At 34.5% G+C, this 22,075-nt stretch overlaps 1 protein-coding gene across 8 annotated transcripts in view; it reads left to right on the forward strand.

Moving 5' to 3' along the window:
- Positions 1–20,121, forward strand: part of ZNF280D (zinc finger protein 280D) — a 94,214-nt gene extending 74,093 nt beyond the window's left edge. For 7 of the 8 annotated variants that reach the window (XM_058665801.1, XM_004578062.2, XM_058665807.1 and 4 more), the window contains 3 exons: positions 9,918–9,963; positions 15,621–15,676; positions 18,237–20,121. In XM_058665801.1, the coding sequence (XP_058521784.1) occupies positions 9,918–9,963; positions 15,621–15,676; positions 18,237–18,852 (718 nt within the window). In that variant the 3' untranslated portion in view covers positions 18,853–20,121. Of the gene's footprint in view, positions 1–9,917; positions 9,964–15,620; positions 15,677–18,236 lie in introns of those variants that run through there. The other variant, XM_058665808.1, reaches the window with a different exon arrangement.
- Positions 20,122–22,075: the final 1,954 nt, after the last annotated feature.

The raw sequence follows: 22,075 nt of genomic DNA on the forward strand, positions 1-22,075 counted from the left end.
CAACTTATGTGGCTGTTTGTCTTTTTGTCTGTTTTGTCCGCTTTAATTTTTTATGTCTTAGTTTTTAGGCTAGATGCTTAGTTCTTTTCCTCATTCGTGTCTGTCATTGTGCTATTTTTCTTATTTTTCAGATGCAGAAGCAGCCCAGAGATTTCAAAAAATATCCAGGGTACACCTGGACAGTGTCCCCCTTCGATGGACACAACTGATGCCTGTTCTCTCTTTCCAAGGAATTTGAATAATTTGACTATGGGACCTGATCTAGGTTGTGACCTCAAGTTATCCCATCTTGGGCAGACTCCCTTCCATTGTGGCTGGCCTCCTGTAGGGCAGACCCTTGTTTGGCCAGAGAAAGCCTCGAAGCCCACCACTCTGAGCACAGTTCCCACTGGTGGCTTTGACTTAAGCTAATGGTCAGCTACAAGGAAAGCCCATCAAATCAATGCTTCAGCATCCAAGTTGAAGTTTAATGATTTTGGCTGCTGCTCTTAAATCTTCCTCTAGCATGAGTGCAGTCCAAGGAAAACAAAAACTCCTGTTAATTGGGAACCAATGGCTATTTTCATGACTTTGGAATGACAGGTCTCTGCAGTTAGTGTTCTTTATTTTTCTGTCATTAGAATATGTTACCCAATATTAACCATAATGTTTTCAATAATTCCAGTGCTAAGATTTTTCTTTATAATAGCTTAACTTTATGTTCTCCAAATTTATTGAAAGTTGTTTTTCTACTCCCTTTTAAAAAACTTGGTTGGTTGGTTTTGTTAAGAACTCCAACAGATTTCTCTATCAAATTCATATAGTTTCTTATTTTTAGCTTTTCAATTTAACTGTTGCTCAAACCATTAGGCATTATTTTATCTTATCTTGGGCTTATTTTTAACATTGCCTTAATAATTGAGTTGTAAAGTGTAAAGAAGTAACAAAACTTGTTCTTGAAGATCTTAAAAAGCAACTTTTAAAGTTGCAGATTTGTGTATCTCATACATAATATCTACAAAAGCACTAATGTTCCTTTGGATAAAGTAATATATTATAGTATGTGTATTATAAATAGTACCACATGTGTTTCCTATATAAATTTTTTAATTTTGCATGTTTTGATTGCATTGAATATGGACATACTGAACAGTTTTGATAATATTCTCTGTTAATAAAAGATTATATTGTTTAAGTGCCTCAGGAATTATTTGCTACTGAGTAATTTCTTAATTCTTGAATATTAAAGACCAGGCAAGTGCCTTTTGTGATCTTAGTAGCCATAGAATAAGCAGTCTCTGAAATTATGACTCAATCATGCTAGCTCTTTTTACATTAAAATAAAAACTGCATCCTTTCTGCTTTGGAACACAATTCAAAGCCAGTTTAGGTGACTTCTTACTGTGTAATGCATTCCTTGCAATTAATAATGAAAATTGAATCTGTTAGTTTTATATATCTAAACTAACTTACACAATAAATGAAAGATTTTCCAAAATATTCAAAATTCCTAGTAGTGGATGAGCATGGTGGTATACTACTCTTTATTTTCCTCTCTGTCTCCAGCAAGTTTTGTCAATTTTTACCCAGAAAAAAACCATCTCTCCATTTTTTATGTTAGTTCTTTATTTGCAGATATTTGCTTTACCTTGATTACAAAGTTTAAAATATAAGACATATCGGGGTACTACTTTATATTCTTACCTAAGATTCTATTTTGTGGAACATGTATCAAGTTCATCTCTCTCTCTTTTTTTAAAGTTTTATTTATTTATTTTAAAGTCAGAGTTAAAGAGAGAGTACGATAGACAGGGACATCTTCCATCAGATGCTATACTCCAGGTCTTCCATGGGGGTGGCAATCCAAAACACATGGACTGTCTTCCTGTGCTTTTCTCAGGCTATTTGCAGGGAGCTGGATTGAAAGTGCAGCAGCCAGAACTTGAACTGGCACCCATATGGGAAGCTGGTGCCACAGTCTGTGGCTTTACTCACTATAGCCAGAGTTGAAGTCTAGAGCTGGAAATTCAGCTCAGGTCTTCCATGTGGGTGGGAGAGACCCAGGTCCTTGTGCCATCACCTGCTGCCTCTAGAGTTGTGGGTCACTAGGAAACTGGAATCAGGAGTGAAGCTGGGACTCAAACCCAGTCACTGCAGTACGGCTGTGGACCTCGCCGACAGCGTCTTAACCACTGCCATGTCAAACTCCTGGCCCAGAAGAACAGCTGCGAAATCAACTAGACCAAGTCTGAAATCCTAGTTTTAGATATATTTAGGTCTGTTTGAGTAAATTTCTTGACCTTGCTAAGCCTCAGCTTCCTTCTTTTTAAAAGTATGTAATAATTCCTTGCAGGATAAACTGTAAGAAATACAGATAATACAAGAAAGTTAAATACTTAATTAAAATTAATTGACATTGGCCTGACAAACTAGGCACCTGTTGATTTGACACTTGTTGTCACTGGTGCTTCAGCTGCTATTGCCTCTGTTGTTACTGCCCTCAAATCCATTACAATTGTTGCTAGCTGATAGCAGAACATCCTGGGAACTATATGTTTGTGGAATTTCATTATCCTTATGAGTTTCAGTAGAAGTTCATTTACACTGTAGGCATTAGTAATTTTGATTTACAGTTGTTTTGTAAGAAAATTCTGTAAACTTCTGGTTTCCAGTATTTATTTGAATCTTACATAATCCTCTTAATGTCAAAATGAACTAATTTTTAAAAATCTGTCTAGAGACAATGAGACAACACTGTATGTTGAAAATTAGAACAGGACCTCATGTAATAGTCTCGTGGTTAAATCCTCACCTTGCACGAACCATAATCCCGTATGGTGCTAGTTCATATCTCAGCGGCTCTGCTTCCCATCCAGTTCCCTGCTTGTGGCCTGGGAAAGCAGTCGAGGATGGCCCAAAGCCTTGGGACCCTGCACCCATGTGGGAGACCCAGAAGAAGCTCCTGGACCCTGACTTCAGATTGGCTCAGCTCCAGCTCTGGCAACCACTTGGGGAGTGAACTAGTGAACAGACGATATTTCTCTCCTTCTCTGTAAAATCTGATTTTTCCAATTAAAACAAAATTAGAACAGAGTCTTCTCTGTTTAGAAGGAAAATGATTCTTTTTAGCCTACAGGGATCCTTTTTAAGGAAAACATTTTGTTACTAGGTATTCATTTCCAGAAATCTTAGCTACTTACCTAGTTAGAGATACCATAATTCAGTTGTGAAAATTGCTGTTTTTGATTTCCTTTTCCATTCATCCCCTCAGCCCATCTTCTACAGTGTATCTGGTTGAATAGGTTAATTCAAGAATAATGATAAAACTTTTAAGTTTTTGGAAGGTTTTTCGTTACTAAAACTTGAGACTTGAGAGAAGATTCCGTTAGCATATCTACAGAATAAGAATCTGGTGACTACATGGTTATTCAAGTTTGAAAACTAGACTATTGAACCTAGTTTTATGAATCACATGAAATGTTCTAGGGGTCACAATTTGAAGCAGCTTTAAAAAGTTCATAGAGTTGTTTGTGTGATTTTCACGTTTGTTCTAAGTACAGTAAAAAGGTTATTAACTAAGCTCAAAATATTACAGATCAGGACCCAACTGTCTCGCTATGCTGCATTAATTTCTTCACCTGCGAAATGTTGAGCATAATCTTTTTTCTGAATAATTAAATGTGAATAACATTTTGTGGATAAAAAAATCTGTGTATTATATTTTATAATATATTCATATAAATATATTTATATATTCATATTTATATATTTGTACATATGTAAATTTATATTTATATAAAATTTAGCTCTCACTAATTTAAAGAGAGCTAGAGAGAAATGAAAACAGAAACGTGAATTTCCTTGAAACTCTCAAGTTTCTTTATCATATTTCAGAATGGCTAAAAAAGGTACTCAGTTTTATATCTTGTATCAATGACTAAATGGTTCATTGACAGTACACTACAGGTAACCCTTCTGCATTTTCGTTGACATTGAGTATTGATACTGTATCTACATGCAAGACTCTGTGTGATACTAGAAATGCAAATGTAACATGATATGGTTTCTGTCACCAAGATAGTGACAAGAGGCACTTTCACCACACCACACCAACAGCTGACTGCATAACTGGTTAAAACACTTCACACTATATATATAGAAATATAATATATATATAGTGTTTATATATAATTATATAGATTATATACACATACTTATATAAAATATGTAATATATTTATTACACTGTGTAATTTTTGCAAACTGCTATACCTAAAGAATCTGGAGCTGTTTATAAAGTTATATAACACTGTTTAATATTATCACTAGGTATAAACAGCGGAAAGTTCCCAGTTTTCTTTAATATAGATGAGCAGTTAGCTTTTGTAGAAGTAGAATACCAATCTTTTCTGTGTTTTATTTGAAAATAGTATTTCAATTAAAATGTTCTCTTTTATAACCATGGAAAAAATATGTAAGAGAACATTCCATTATTTTCCTGTCATTTCAATATTTTTAATTTACTGGGAGGAATTATTTGGTTTTAGTCGTAATTCAGTTAATCAAGTTTTTTTCACCTCTCATCCTTAAGTCAACTCTTTCTTTTCTTTTTAAAGATTTATTTATTTTTATTAGATTTACAGCGAAATGGAGAGACAGTGAGGAAAACTTTCCATCTTCTGGTTCACTCATGGCTGCTGTGGCCTGAGCTGAGCTGAGTTGATCTAAAAGCAGGAATCAGGATCTTCCTCTGGTTCTCCCACTCTTGTGTAGGGTCCCAAGGCTTTGGGCCATTCTCCATTGCCTTCTCAAGCCACAAGCAGGGAGCTGGATGGGAAGTAGAGCAGCAAGGACATGAACTGGATCCCATTTGAGGTACTGGCACTTGAAGGTGGAGGATTAGCCTGTTGAGAGACATGGCACTGGTCCCCAGTTTATCAAGTGTTGGGGTTCAAAATAGAATGTTTGTATATTTAAGTTACCAGGAAAAAAAGTAACTGATCTAGTCTGTTACTTTGTTGGACTTATTTTCTTCTCTAAGCTTTTGAAATGTGGGTGGGATTAAAGATTTTGGGAAATCTTGCACCTTATACTTACTTCCTACCATAGATATTAATATTTCAAATATATTTTAGGAACTTTTTTTTTCTTTTCAAACTAGATGTGAAACAGTTAGCACTGGTAAGTCAGGTAAATCAGTAAGTAGAAGCTCCATGAAGATCTGGTGGTTTCTGGCAGGTTTGACATGTTTAAAATGTGCTAAGCAGGGAAGAATGTTAAATCCAAAGAGATTTGGGTGAAACTTCAGGGCTTTAAAGGTTAAACTGCAGACCTTTACCTGTGATTCTGAACTTAACACCATTGTTTCACTCTCTGGGTCCTAAGGGTGGTTGCTTATACATTATAATTTAAATAGGATATAATCCAATGTTGTCGATAAAAGAAAATAACATGATAGAGTTGTATCCTGTTTTTAAAATCTTCTGCTTTACATTAATAGTCTTATTATTTAAGAAAAAAAATTTTCTAGATACCTTGTCTGTTATTCCCTGAATGTGTCTTCTTGCTTTCTGGAATGGTTTTTCTGCTTTATCTTTGCTAACTTAAGATGATCACATCATAGTCATGTGTTTAGAAATAAGTCGATTATTTCCCATTACAGCAGTTAAAACTGGCCTATGAAGAGTAGATCAGTCAAGGTGAATGTCTAATATACTGTGTTATGTTATATTTCAAAGTGAGGTGGAGGCATGGCAAAAAATAAAGTGGTAGAATCTTGGACGTAAAAGGTTGCCACTGTCAAGCAAATTCTGGCCATAAAGACTGATCACAGGGTTCAGCCATGGCAGTGATAATAACTAATATTTGTTGGCAACATATGAAGGAAATTAAAATTTTTCATGAAAAGGGAATTAAAGAATTTTATTTTTATTAAAATATTTTAATTCCATGCATAGTTTTTCTGCAATATACAGTTTCTGTCAACTTTTGACACTGCTATGTATTTTGAAAATTTTTACACTGAAATAAATTATTTTTTAATTCTACTTTGCAGAAATTTTTTATTGGAAAGTTAGATATATAGAGAGGAGGTGAGACAGGAAGGAAGGTCTTCTGTCCAGTGATCTACTCCCTAAGCGGCCACAGTGGCCAGAGCTGAGTCGATCCGTAGCCATGAGCCTGAAGCCTCCTTTGGGTCTCCCACGTTGGTGCAGGGTCCCAAGGCTTTGGGCCATCATTGACTGCTTTCCCAGGCCACAAGCAGGGAGCTGGATTAGAACAAGTGGCCATATGGGATCCTGATGTGTGCAAGGCAAGGACTTTAGCCACTAGGCTATGGCACTGGGACCCTCCCAGAAACTTTTTGAAGTGCCCTTGTACTTCCTGCCTTGCTTGTAATTGGCTGAGAATGGGGTAGAAGTCTGCTTTAACATAAAATCATTTAACAGTGTATACAGAAACTGACACTGTAGTACTAGAATGATGATGTAGACTCCCAGTCTTAAAGCAGTAATTCTCATATGCAGGCAAGAGATTATTTGAGCAAAGAATGGCATATGTTGGTTTATGGTAAGATTATTTGGAGATTTTTCCAGAGTGGAAACTGGTCCAAGCTGGAAAATAGAGATAGAAATGAAACTTTCTCACTTTTCACCAGTTGATGATAATGGAATCTGATAGAAAAATCAGCTGTGATATAATAGAGTGGAAATTTGAAGTAGAATCCACAGCTTTATTCCTGATTCTGTCCCTTAATTGCTTTATTACTTTTGTATTTTAGGCCTCAGATTTTCTTGTCCATTTAATGGGGGCGAGTGGTTTTAAGTTTTTCATCATCTTCTAAAACCTTCCTTTGGAAAGAAACTGTACAATACTAATGTCTGTGCAGCTTGGTAAATGTTTAGCTTAGGAACCCTTTCCATGCAGAAATCTGTTAACACTTTTCTGAGAAAATGATCAGAAATTGCACACTGAGTGTTTTATTGCTATTTCTTAAACTAATTAATACTGTCTTAAATTTAGTCCTTAGGGACAGTGGTAGGGAATGTCTGACACTCCGACACTATAGAAGCCCCCTTAAATATTTGCCCTGGCTCTTGCAAGGCAACTGCAGGTGGGACTTGGAATTCAATCAATTTGTAGCAGGCTACTTTTTTATGTTGGTACTTTTTATAGCTTGAAGTTATGCTGAAAATAGTCTAATAGCCGTGGCTGAAAAGAAAAAAGGTTCCCCACTCCTTAAATGAAAGGTCTTGAGAATTTGTTTACTACTGGTGGATTTTGCAATTGCTTTTTATAATTTGTTTACAACTATCCTTATACTGAAAATTATTGTTTTTAAATCACTGAATTTTTGATTTTTGAATGTTACTGGAAACAATATGAGCTAATTAAAGTGAACCTAGGTATTCTTCCCCATTTAGTTTCTTTTCCGCTTTCATTTTTTTTTTAGTGTTTATGGTGTGAGTGAAACCTCAAAAACCACACAGGTGTAATTGAGCCTGAATATTCACTCATATTTAATTTTGTATTGGTTCTGTAATCTGCTAAAAAAGAGTAGTTAATTATTTTAGAGGGAAAGAATTTTCCTGTAGAAACATATCAAAAAGGACAATATAAAGGAAAATAGCTACTTATTTGGAGTTCTGATTACTATGAATGATGTTGAAACCGATAGCCTGATAGCCCTTTTGTTCTCTTTACATTGAAATCTTCATGTTTTTACTAAATACTACACCGCATTTTTCTTTAAAAAAACATAGTAACATTCACAGATGAGAATGGTGGTTACTTAATGACATGTCATTAGCTCGGAACTTTGAGCTTAGCGGATTTCATTGTTTTCTGCCAAAGTACTTGAATGTTTCAAATGCTATTTCAACAGGCATCTTTAGTGAATAGGAATTATAGGTAAGAAAATTATGTATTACTAGTTGTATTAAAAGTTATCAATCTTGAAGTACACCTTTAGTTAAAATAGTTTGTATGTTAGGACTGAGTTTATAACAACCAAATTATAATGTGCTTTTCTAGTTTCTTTGTTAAATTTGCTTTTCTAAATGTTTTCACTGCTTATTGAACTTAATCTCTTAAGAAGAACAAAAGTGTGGACAAAGGCAAAAAATAAGATTGGGATTATATATCTCTTTAATTACTTATTTCAGTAAATCACTGTGTTCTCTCATCTAACTTCATTCAGATATTACTCCCTTTTTCCAAACTGAAATGCCAGCAATAATAGTTAAACATGCATAATGGGTTTCACTATCATAACTGAATAAATGAATTTATTATTTATTGCAATTACATATGTGAAGGTGATTAGTATGGTAATATTTCTTTTGTAAGGATGCTAAGTTTTACTTTGATAGCATTTTTTAACAGGCTGAAAAAAAATCTTGTATGAGATTTTGTTAAAATGCCTTGTGACCATTTTTTATGGTTTTTCTAAGCTGAATTTAAAATAAGCACTTAGAAATAAGAATCAATTGTAATATACTAAATAAATATAGTACAAATATATTGTCTTTATAAATATAGTATAAATATATAGTCTCTATAAATATAGTTTAAGTATAGAGTCAAATCCAATAGCTATTTTTTGTTTCTTTAAGCTTGTTTTTCATATTTTCTTACTACTTTATACATGTTATCTTTAATACTCTTATTTCCCCATTCAGTTCTTGAAAGCAATGAAATTGTACTGTATGCTTGGAGTTTCATCTTTACAAATATTGTTCACAAATAAATACTTGAGACAGTTACCGTATCTTTAACCGCCAAACATATTGACTTTTACTATTTTCTCAGTGTTTTGTAGTGGTTTTATTAATTTCAGTGTAACAAATTAGTTATGTCATAATTCTCTTCCAGTATAGTGATCAGAAAGAATATGATACATCTTAATTTTGTGTAGTTTTATGTAACAACAAAAATATAGACAAACAGTCTTACACATTTAACTAGTAGTATGTAGTGAATTTAGCATCTTATATTCGTGATGTTTTTAAATTTACCCACAGAGAATGGGTAAAAAGAAAATGTTTGCCAACTCAATATTGCATAGACTGGCCATGAGAGTGGTTGACATTTCTTTTTTATTAGGTGTGTTCATTTTTGTCTGTGAGATTTAAGACAGTATGGTTGCTCCTTATGTTAAATAGAGTGTCCGTTAGCCATTTAGTCTTCCTACAGTTATGAATAACTCAACTCATGATTAATGGCATTTCAGATCAGGTAGGCATTCTGCTTGTGCAGACTAAGTGACTCATGTGTAATATTAATGAATACATCCAGTCATAAGCAATTTCTAACACACAGACTGTTTGGAAAAGCTTGCTTTTAAGTTATTTTACAGGATTTTCTAGATGGCATATGACCTTCTTAATTTTGCAATCAATTATAATTAACTTTAGAAAGCAAGATTTTAAGAATATATAGTTAATATTTGTAAAGTGCTATGGAGACTTTTAAGGAAGTATTATTTCTTAAAATTCTCAATTATTCCTGTGATTTCACTGCTTGCAGAATACATTAATTGTAATATATATATTGAAGTGCCATTATTATATTGAGTTTCACATTAATAAAATACTTTCACTTTTTAAGTTTTATAATGGTAAAGACTGATGCACATTATATTCATAAAGCATGTAACCTGTTACTATTTTCAGACTGTTCCAGTAAATGTGTTATATATTTATTTTGAAACTTAACAAAGAGAATGTTTCTTATTCTTGTTTTTTGAGAAAAAAAATCTCTATTGGCACATTTGTTGAAACATTTTATTTCTGCTTTAAAATATTTACAGTCAGTATTGTAGTTTAAAGTATGCATTGGTTTAAGTAAATTTTCATTATTTTAAGCATGCAGCAAAAATTTCTGTTTTATCATTGTTAAGTATAAGATAAAATATTCAGTGCTCATTTTATTTTTAAGATTAAAAAATGAAGCTCCCAGTAAGGAACGAGAACCTGAGGCTAAGGTAAAGTCTGCTTTATTTCATAGCTTGATGATTTATACATTGGATTATTGGCACGATGTCTGAAATTCTAAATTTCTATTGTATACATCTGTAGTAACTAATAGCAGGGGGCTGATGTGATGGCTCAGTGCATTAAGCTAGCATCCCATTTGGGTGCGGGTTCATTTTCAAGATGATCTACTTCTGACCCAGCTCCCTGCTAATGCACCTGGGTAAATCAGTGGAAGTGCTTAGACTCAAGTGCTTAGTCCCCTGCCATCTTTGTGGGACACCCAGGTAGAGTTTCAGGCTCTTGGCTTCAGCTAGACCTATCTCTGTTTGGTCTTACATTGCAACCATTTGGAGAGGAAAGCCAAGAACCAGGCACCAATCTTAGTCTCCCAGATACATTCTCAAGAAGCTTCATCAGAAGCAGAGGAGCCAGGCACTCTGATATGGGCTGTGTGTATCCCGAATGGCCGTTTAAACTGTAGCACCATGACACCTGCTCCTGGTATCAACAGTTTCTGCTTTAGAAATTTATTTTAAGTAATTAAAAAGTTCAAAAATATTTTTAGATTTACTTTCATTTTTATTTCTTCCAGTACTCTTCATTTTCTTTATATTGTTGTTGCTATTATATTTCTTTTGCCTACAGAACTTCCTTTGATATAATCTCATGTTGTAGATCTACTGGTAAAAGCCTTTTTTGTTTAAAAATATTTTGTCATTTCTGAAAATTATTTTTATAGTGATAGATTTCTGGGTTGCCAGTTTTTGTTTTAGTTTTATTACTTGGGCAATTTAAAGAAATTTGTTGTTTATTCCCTCTGGGGTTCCAGTTTCATATATGTTAAACCATTTTATGTTTGTCATTTTTCTTAAATGCCCTATTTTTTCCCAGAGCTTTTCCCCACTCCTTTTTTTTTTAAATCTTTGTGTTTCAGTGTGGGTAATTTCTATCTCTTGCTTATTTTCAAATTTAGATTCATTTTTCAGTTATGAACACACCAAAGGCATTTTTTTACTTCTCATGATGGTTTTGAAAATATTTTTTCTAGTATTTGCTTTGATTTTTATAGTTTCTAACATTCTGCAAAAATTCCTATTCTGATGGTACATATTGCCTAATGCCTACTTTTGCAACCAAAGCATTTAGTCTATTAGTCATAGGTAAAATTTTCTGTTTGATATTTCCAACATCTGAGTCATATTGGAGTCTGATTCTGCTGATTGCTTGTCTATTGAATTGCATTTTTCCTCTTCTTCTGAGTGTTGTGTAAAATGTAGTTAAAAACCAGACATGATTTAGGGCTAAGGTAAATTACTCCTTTTTATGGCTGAGTAGTTATCTGTAGTGTGTATGTATCACGTTTTAGTGTCTTGTCATCAGTCCATGGGTGTCTTGGTTGGTTTCACGTCTTAGCTATTGTTCAGTGTGCTGTTGTAAATATGAGATTACAGGTAACTCTCTCATATACAGATGTCATGTCTTTTGGATGTAATTCCAGGAGTGGAGTGGTTGGGTCATATGGTAGATCTGTTTTAAATATCTGACCAATCTCCTTATTGTCTTCTAGAACAGTTGCCTTAGTTTACTTTCCCACCAACAGTGGGTTAAGATTTATTTTCCCCCACATTTGTGCCAGCATTGATTGTTTCTTAGTTTCTGTAATGATGGCCTTTCTCACTGAAGTCAAGTGGAACCTCATTGTGTTTTTTATTTGTGTTTCCCTGGTAGCTAGAGAACTTACATTGTTTCATATGTCTACTAGCCATTTGGATTTCATCTTTTTAGAAGTGCCCGTTAATGTCCTTTTGCTCATTTCTTAACTGGATTGTTTGTTCTGCTTTGGATATTTTTGCTTTGATTGCCAATGTCTTAGGGTCAGCCTACCCTGGAACTCTTGGCCTAGGTCAATATCTTGCAGCACTACCCTTAGGATTTCTTTACTAGTTTGATGGTTTTAGGTCTTATGTTTAGACTCTGGATTTTGTACAGGATATTAGGTAAAAATTTCTAAAATTAGAACATAAACATAAATAAAAAGTAAGAAGATAATACTGAAATAAATTTTAGTACTCTTTGATCATGGTTACCCATTTCTGAACAAAATTAAAAATGATTTTAGTAAAGCAAAGGCCATTTCAAGGTCAAGATTAGGATTTTAGAGAATATGTTTCACATAATGGGCAAAGATTTTCAAAAGATGTATCTTCTTAAAAAATGTTCCAGTGCTGAATTGATTCATCATGTCTGGCACATTTATAGCAAAGTATTATTGCCTCTTTTTGTTGTTTCTGTTAATAATTTTAATAATGCCATTAGAGAAAGTAATACTGTAGCTCAAAAATTATTTTAACTTGAAAGAATTTAAATAGAATTTATCTCAAAAATCCCATATTTCATTATGATATTGTTTGAAAATGGAAATATTTTTAAATGTATTCAAAGTGATAGTTTAATAGATGATCCTCTACAGAATGTGACATGTGCAAGTGATTTTTGATATTAGTATTTTTGTGCAAAAATAATTTACCTCCTATAGAATCAAAAGAAATTGTTGGGAGGGGCCAGCATTGTAGCATAATGGATAAAGCCACTGCCTGCAATGTTGGTGTTCTGCATGGGTGCCAGTTCCTATCCTGGCTGCTCCATTTCCAATTTAGATCCTTGCTAATGGCCTGGAAAAATGGTGGACCATGTGGGAGAGATCCAGATGTAGTTCCTGGCTCCTGGCTTCCATTTGGTGCACTTCTGGCCATTGTGGCCATGTGGAGAGTAAAACGCAGATGGATGATATCTCTCTCTCTTTCTCTCTCTTGGTAACCCTGGCTTATAAATAAATAAATAATAAGATTAATTTACAAAAATTATTGGGTATCTGAGTGCTTATATTTTTACAAGTTAAATCCAGCTTTTCACTAATCATAAGAAGGAATGCATCTTGTCTGTAAAATCAAAAGCAATTTTGTAATGCAGTTGGTTAATCACATTAAATATGAAATGCTGTTGGAAATAAAAATACTTATTGATTATAAACTGTGTATTTACAGTCATGAATAAATGATTATTATATATGGTTTCCTTAAAAACATGTCATAGTAAAGAGAAAGCTTTAGTGATCTGACAAACCAAAACCAAAATGATAATTGTATCAGTAAAACTTTTTAAAACCAGTTATGATATAGGTTATGAAATTATTAGTAAGAAAAAGAAGATGGCATTTACAGAAAACTTCTTTAGGCAAGGAATATGATCATCATTAAACATAGTAGATGTATGCCATAATGTATCAGCCAGCATTTCATCCCTAAAATAATTATGCCAAAGTTGTGCTTTGCTTAGCTCATAATCATAATTTAAGAAAAAAAATTCATCTGTGATTTTAGGGATAGTATATATTTTAATATTGTGTAAAGTATATATATTTTTGGGACTAGGGGGAGTCAATGAGCAAATGGAATATTTCATTCTAAAATTGACATTAAAATCTGATATTCATACCTGAGGATCATTAAGATCAAATGCAATCAGGACAGCTTTGCACACAATGGAAGCTGTTTATCAGATACTAAAAACAAAACATTAATAGCAAACAGCATGCTAAATTAGAGTCCTTATATAAATAAATTACAATTTTCAATGCAAATTATTTTGATGGGTTGATACTTTGAACCAAATACAAAATGTTTTAGTAAAATTTTTAAAGAGAAGAGACAGAGAGCATCTTGCATCAGCTGGTTTACTCCCCAAACAGCTGCAATGTGGCTGAGCCTTCGAGACGTGAGCCAGGAGCCCAGGAAATGTTCTCAGGGTGCTCATTTGGATGAATCATATCTTCAGGAGTTCTTTCTCTTTTCATCCCCGATGTGTCTAAAAGTACATTTACTTGAGGATAACATACAGATTATTAGAAAACAGTTTTCTCATGCCATTGCAAAATCAGTAAAGCAGCTTATTTTTGATAGTGAAGAGTAGAGTGGTTACTAGTACAGTTTGGATTTGATGCCATCTGCCTTGGTTTGTCTTAATGTAACGGCAATTTTACTTACCACTACCTTTGTGCCAAGATTTGTGACCTCACATATCTCATTAATTAAAGTGGTTAGGACTCCCAGGGAATCTGTGAATAGTACTTTGAGACTGCTGACATGGATTTGTGAGCTGTGAAACCACAATCAGCGTGGGAATTGTTCACACTTTATTGTAGTAAAATCAGGTACTCAGCTAATTCTCAGATGAAGAAGATACTGTCAAAGTCATTGTGAGAAGCATCTCTTGAGCATGATAATGATCTCCAAAGAGGAGTTTTTGAAATTCTAGCTAGAGATGCTAAGGTGGGGAATAAATTCCCTGGCTTCTGGAATTTTGGGGGCCATGGACTTGTAACAGTTGTGTTTGTTCTCTGAATTGTATGTGCACTGTTTGCTGTTCCTCGTGTTCACAAGCCTGAGTTGTCTCTGGTTCACAATTCAAAAGTAAGGACCTGTTACAGGCACTGGGAGGGGAAATATTTAACTTCCCGTTAGGCCCTGCACTTCATTTTTACTTTTTATATGTTGCATATGATACTAGGTTCCTGTTAATACCAGATGTCTTAGCTTCCTTGGACAAATTGATTTTTTTCCCTTGCAGTGTGCCCCAGACCCCCTACTGTGGACATTTCATTGTACTTTTCCTTCATACTGCTAAGACAGTTAATACTTCTCTAGCTACTTTTGCACAAAATATATGATAGTGTTTTCCTGGACTTTAAGACTGAAAATCTTTTATTTCACTGCACTTATTTTAGCAGAGTTTTGAGAGGGTGAGGAGATAAATGCATGTGATTAATGCAAAATTCCAACTTCAAAGTCTTGAATCAATCTACTCAAGTAGTAAAAAGCTAGACTTTGGTTTGAATCTAACAGGTTTTCCTTGGGTTCTCTATTTGACCCACTTATTTTTTGTTTCTAAAAGTGGTGCTCATAATTCTTTATATAAAGATGATGTAAATCTTAATGTGTATATTTTTATATGTGAGTTTATAAATATGAATGCAATATGAGATAAGCTTTCTATATACTTTGTAGATCATATGTGCTCTATGTAGTGATTACAAAGTATTTAGGCTGACCTCTAACTTGCTTAGGTTTTACATTGTTCTTCACTTTCTATAAAACATTTGAAATAAACAAAGTATTTCTTAGATTTTTATTGTGTCATGTTGTTGCCTTAGAGTGGAAGGGTTATCATAGCTCTAAAAATGGAACCGAAATTTCAGAAATGTTTTAACTAAGTGTCAGCAGTTAAAGTGTTTATGTGAAATACTGTGTATGAATCTTGTTGCTCATATTCAGGTTGCATTGTACTAAGTTTTTGCTCAATTAATTATAATTATGGCCCACATATGAAGCACATGTTAAGTAAAATAAATATTAATATAACTGGTTAGTTGCTCATTGTAATTATTTGAAAAACTTTTAACACTAGAAATCTTATAAATCTAAAATTCTTTTTACTACTACTTTTATTTATGAGAATTATTCTAGTGGATAACCTTATCTTAAAATTTGTTTTTGTTTCTTTTACATATTGGATTGTACACTTTTTTTCTTTTAGCCAAAAAGTTTAGTAGAATAGATTTTCTTTAAATTGATCATGTAAAATGAAAATATAATTAATTATTTTTCAGGAAGTTACAAAACCTAATATGACTGAAGGAGAAATACAAATATCACATGCAGAAAGGTAAGGAAAAAATTTTTAGAAATCCAAATATATAAAAATTATTTAATAACAAATTGGTAGGATTATTTCAGTCACTATATGACATTGCTTTCAATAATAACTTCTAATTAAAATTTTGAACAATTTATATCAATATGTTCTTCAGATTCTTTTAAACATGTAGAGCACATTTTATAAGTTAAATTTTTTAAAGATTACTTTAAAAGGAACAGTTGCAGAGAGAAAGATCTGCCTGTTAGTTCATCAAAATGTTTGTAACAGTGAGGGATGGACCAAACCTAAGCTAGGAGCCTGAAGCTCCATCCAAATCACCCACGCGGGTGGCAGAGAGCCAAGCACTGTGCCATCTTCTGCTGTGTTCCCAGGCAGGAAGGGACCTGGGTTGTAAGTAGAGAAGCCAGGACTTGACTCAGTGCTCATACAGGTCACTGGCATCACAGCAGTAGCTTCATCTGCTGGGCCAATTCAAAGATATCTCTCTCTCTCTCTCTTTCTCATATAAACACACACACACATTTATTACTTATTTGAGGAACTGAGAGAGAAACAGAGTGTTCTCATCCATAAGTTCATCCTCCAAATGTCTGCAGTATTGAAAACTAGGCCTCCCTGGTGGGTTGCAGGGGTGCTCTTACTTGAACCATCACTACTACATCCCTGGTCTGCATTGGCAGCAAGCTGAAGCTGAAACCTGCTGTCGTCATTTGGACTAAATACTCACTCGTTAACTATTTTTTAAAAATACTTACAGGAAATATAATGTTCACAGGTTTTACATGCCACTATTAAATAAAAACAGCTATAAGATGCTATAAAATTGTTTAAATGGTGACAATGCATAATTTTAAAATCTTTTAATATTTTCAAAAGAATACAAAGCTACTTCTATTGTAGGAGTTCAATATGAAAGTTTCAAAACACACGGATTATTTTTTTTAAGATTTTTTTTTTTATTACAAAGTCAGATATACAGAGAGGAGAGACAGAGAGGAAGATCTTCCGTCTAATGATTCACTCCCCAAGTGAGCCGCAACGGCCGGTGCTGTGCCGATCCGAAGCCAGGAACCTGGAATCTCTTCCAGTTCTCCCATGCGGGTGCAGGGTCCCAAAGCTTTGGGTCGTCCTTGACTGCTTTCCCAGGCTTCAAGCAGGGAGCTGGATGGGAAGTGGAGCTGCTGGGATTAGAACTGGCGCCCATATGGGATCCCGGGGCGTTCAAGGTGAAGACTTTAGCTGCTAGGCCACAGCACTGGGCCACACAGATTATTTTTAAAATGTGTATGTAACAAGACATTTTATAATGCTTTTAGCAAAAGAGAATACTAATAATTAGAACTTACTTCTAAAGATTTTCTCTTTGAAGTGCTTCTTAGGCTTCAGTAATAGAGTTATGTAGCTTTTTCTCCACCTAGCATTTATCTTAGAATTCTGGGGCAGAAAGGTAACTTTATTAGGTAGAAAAGTAAATCCATCATTTATGTATTATTTTACATTTTTTGGTGAATTATAGTTAGCCCAACATAATCTGAATAAAAATTAAAATTATGCGTATTTGAAATAAAGAGAAATTATGACTTTTACATATATTAAATACGTAAGGTTGACTAGCAATGAGCTAAGACTTAGTGAAATTAATAAGAATATTAAGGTAACTTTTTTTAATAACCAGAATGTTTCTGATATACCAATAATGTATGATTATAAAATGCAATGGGTAGGGGGCAGGTGTTGTGGCAACAGGTTAAGCCTGTAGTTGAGATGCCCGTCCCATGTTTGGAGCACCTGAGTCAAGTTCACACTACTCCACACTTGGACCATTTCCAGATTTTTAAGGCATATGTTTATTTTTTAATTAGGCTATTGAAAGTTAGGAAAAAGGGGCTGGTGCCATGGTATAGTAGGCTAAACCTCCACCTATATCACTGGCATCTCAAATGGGCACTATTTCCTGCCCCAATTGATCCATTTCTGACTCAGCTTCCTGCTTGTGGCCTGGGAAAGCAGCTCAAGTCCTTGGACCCCTGTACCCTCATGGAAGACCTGGAAGAAGCTCTGCTGCTGAGGCCATTTGGGGAGTGAACTAGCAGGTGGAAGATCTTTCTCTTTCTCTAATTCTGCCTTTCAAAAAAAATTTTTTTTATGTCAGGGAAATATTTGTGAATGTTCGTCTTGGTTTTTATAAGAAAAGATATTCTAAACATAAGATGATACATAAATCATAAAAAAGTCTTTTCCAAACATTGCTGGTTTTATGTCGTCTTATGGATAATTAAGAATGCTTAAATTACATTTAAAAGCCAGCAAAAGATGTGAACAAATGGAAATAATAACAGCCAAGACTAAAACCAGTTGATAGATGTGACTAATTTCTCACAATCTTGCCTAAGAACATGGGCTTTTCCTACATTGTGATGGTATTTGTTGGAACCTTAGGTTTGTTTCCCTTTCTGGTGGACAAATGTTCCTTTACTTCTTTCAATCTTTAGAGAATGTCTCTATTTAAAAATGTACAGATACATTGTTTTTGAGTAAATATCTAATAAATGGTTTCTTTCCCCAGAAAACATGGTAAAGCTCCTTCAGAAGAAAAAAATGAATGTGATGCAAATTTATGTGAAGACTCATCAGCAGCAAAAAGTGAAGAAAGCCTCACGGTTTCAGACAAGGAAAATGATCCTTGTCTTAGAGACCAGGAAATTGACTCAAAGACTGTCTCCAATTATGATTCAAATACTAGTACAGATGAAGTGGAAAAGGAAAAACAAGAACAGCCCGTTTGTCAGGAAGCAGAACCGAGGATATGCACAGATTCAGAAAAGATAGTTTCATGTGATCAGAAGGAAAATCTTCACTCCAATGAAGCTAGTTCTTCAAAGAATATTAAGGATTTACGACTAGCATCTGGTGATGTTACCATTGATCTGTTTCTGAGAAAAAGAGATGAGCCTAAATCTGTTAGTTCTGATGTCAGTGAGCAAGGCAGTGTTCATTTGGAGCCTTTGACTCCGTCAGAGGTACTGGAGTTTGAAGCTACAGAAATTCTTCAGAAAGGTAATGGTGATCCTGCTGCTAACCCTGATGAAAGCGTGTCTGAAACAGATGACATTCCTGAAGGAAATAGTCCTGGCACCACAGAGACCACAGTAGACCTGGCAGATGAAAGAGAAAAAAGTTGAAATTAGTCTAAGTTTCAGTGTCCCGATGGAAAGAGCATTTGCAGCAGCCCTATCAGGTGAGCTCAGTGGTGCTGGTGTGGAGATCAGAAGCAGAAATGTGAAGGAGGTCTTTCCTGTGCTTCACCCACCTTCAACCTAAGCAATAAACCAGTCAGTCCACTGATGTTACCTTGATTAGGATGGCTTTCCAGGTTTCTAAAGACATGAATAGTGTGTTCCTGAAGGTTAGGTCTGCAACGGGAAGCTGTCGATTTAACAGTTTGAGGAAGTGGGACTTGGTTGCCATATGAATTTATTAAAAGAATTCTGGCCACATTAGCAATTTTCATCAGTCCTAAGCAGGAAGTTATTATTGCCTGTATATCCTTTTCAGTTAAAGGCAGAGATCTGGAGAGCATGTACCCTTTGGGAAATAATAGATTTAAAGTAAAGGCTGCTTGGCATTGTTAATCAAGGCCTTGTTTTGAACATCATGCTGGTAAGCAGAGCATGCTCAGAGTGCTAAATTGACCTGATGAGAACTTGGGTGAACATAAACTTAATTTTGATTTTAATCTAACATTCCAGTCTGTCAGAAGCATGTAAGCAGAATATTTGAATCTGTGTACCTCCATACAAGTGTTAGCCTGTCAGGCTGTAAGCTTACCTTGAAATAAACTTTCAGTGAAAGTAAAATTATTAAAATATAACTTTATATTTGTGCTTTTTGTCAGTAAGCTGTGCAGAAATCCCATGTAGTAGAAACCTATTGTTATAACTCCTGTAGCTATTATGCTTTTAATATTGTTTTGAAGAATTTTAGAAATAGGCCCATAAAAAAGGTCTGGAAGCCAAAGCAAAGTCTGGTATAATGTAGATATTGTAAAGCAGTAAACTGAAAACATGTCTGGGCATGGATTCAGCTATGTTTAATTGACTTTTCTTTGACTGTAAAATAATAACTTCAAATGGGACCTAACTTGGTGATGTAAAAATTGGTTTTGGGAATTGAGCCTGTTTGTCCATAAGATGGCTGTTACATTGATTTTTCCATTTTTTTATCATCTAGAAAATAAATAATAGATACAGAAATAATATGAAAACCAGTAGTTTGTTCTGAAGTACTAATAAGCTTTTATTTAAAAAGCTACATTTTAACTTCTTAAAATGTGCTTTAAATCCCTAGATTTTGTTTCACTGAATGTTAAATGTTTTAAATGGCTATTAAAATTCTGCTGTACATAGTAGTTTTTGAGTAAATATTTGCAATAAAAATTTGTCTCTGAATAATTTTTTTTTCAAATCACTGCTTGATTCAGATTACCTTTGGTGCCTATAGAATTTATATACTGTTCAAAGAAATTTCATGTTAAAGATACTGGTAGGATTTTATTCTGTATTTTTTAACTGATGTATGTGATTTATTTTAAACTAGGATTAGAAGTATGGTAATATTGCTAATAAGGAGGGTAGGTTTACTTTTCTTGCATTTCAAAAGACATGCAATTTAATGTAATTTTCCAGCTATTAAACAACCTAAAAGGATGAAACAGACAAAACATGTTGCTGAATATTTTCAGTATTTTGAAAGAGGCAAACATTTTCATTTTTCCTGATCTTAAGAAAAGATAGGGAGAAAGTGTCCCATTAACTGTCATTCTTCATCATGTTGAAGCCTAAGTCTGTAACAGGGAAAACGTTTGGAATAATATAAACCTTAGAAAAACAGAATAGAAAAAAATCTGTGTAAAGAATACTTTCTGAGAGTACCATTCAGTTTGTTGCCAAGATCATCATCTTAACAAAATTCTAGAACACTCTAAGTGGCACCATGCTCCCTTTTGGTAGTCTGGGTAGTTCTTATACCTTGCCCCATGTAGTGTGAAAGTAGCTGATCACTCAACTGTTTGCATCTGTCCACTGAAAAAGAAGGAACTTATCCCAGACTGTATGTCCTTCTTTGACAAAGTCTGGCAATAAAAACAAAAAACGAATTGAAATAGCATTGTAAGAGGGTATCTGAAAAAGTTTTTGGAAAAACTGGAATTAAAAAGATTATTTTGATGCAGATATTTTTGAAACCTATTTTTTCATAATGCGTATTTTTATGAAGGTTTTGAAGAGCCTGCTTACTTGCTATCAGAGGTGATTTTCATTCTCATACTGTCTATCTTGGCTCTAGTTAGGAACTAGCAAGTCAAATATGCAAACCAAGCCTTTAAGTGGCAGTAGTTAGGAGCAGAACCTGGTAGTAAATTGTGGGCCATGTCGTTCCAGTTACTCAATTCTGCCTTGTTATCATGAAAAGCATTGGAGATAATATGTAAGTAGTTTGTTCCAATAAAATTTTTATTTACTAAAACATGATGTTGCTTGGATTTGGCCATAGACCACGGTTTTCTTAAGCCTTCTTTCATGCTTAGGTTCTCCCTTTCTCTCTGTCTCTCTCTGTCTCTCTCTCTCTCTCTCTTTCTTTCTTTTATTTGACAGAAAGCTGTCATCTGCTGGTCTACCTCCAAATATCCATGATGACAGGGGGTGAGGTTGGACCACAAAGTCAGTAGCACCCAACGTGTATGGCAGTCAATTCAGACATTACTGCTGCCTCCCCTAGCCTGCTTAGTAAGATGCTAAAGTCAGGAGTGAAATCTGGGACTCAGATCTAGGTACCAATATGGGATACAGGTGTCTTTACTGGGATTTTAGTCATCAAAAAGCTGCTGCTACATTCTTTTTGCTACAAATGTGAAGGCCTGTTCATGTACTCCCATGAACCCAGGGTAAGTATTCAGTGCAGGGATATTGTATATGACGTGAGTCCCTGAATTTAATTCTTGGCTCTTTTCCCAGTGTCAGATGCCTGCTGATGCAGATCCTGGGAATCAGCAGTGATGGCTCATGTAATCGGCTCCCTACAACACATACTGGGTTCCTAGCTCCCAGCTTCAGCCTGGCCTAGCCCTGCTGCAGCTGTTGTAGGCATTTGGGAAGTGAACCGCATATGGGAGATCTTTATACTCCTCCTGTGCCTTTCAAACAAATAAGTAAAAAGGAAAAGATGTTAATAATCCCTTAGTATGTTAATAATCCCTTAGTATGTTAATAATCCCTTAGTATGTTAATAGCTTTCTGTTACATAATGGATAGGATTTATGGTAAGTACACTTTGATGATGTTTTGAAGGATATTTGTTTATAAAGTACAGTTTTGGTTAATACTGAGAATTTGAATATCATTTTCTTGT

This window comes from Ochotona princeps, chromosome 6 (assembly GCF_030435755.1).
Source record: "Ochotona princeps isolate mOchPri1 chromosome 6, mOchPri1.hap1, whole genome shotgun sequence".
NCBI classification, from domain to species: Eukaryota; Metazoa; Chordata; class Mammalia; order Lagomorpha; family Ochotonidae; genus Ochotona; species Ochotona princeps.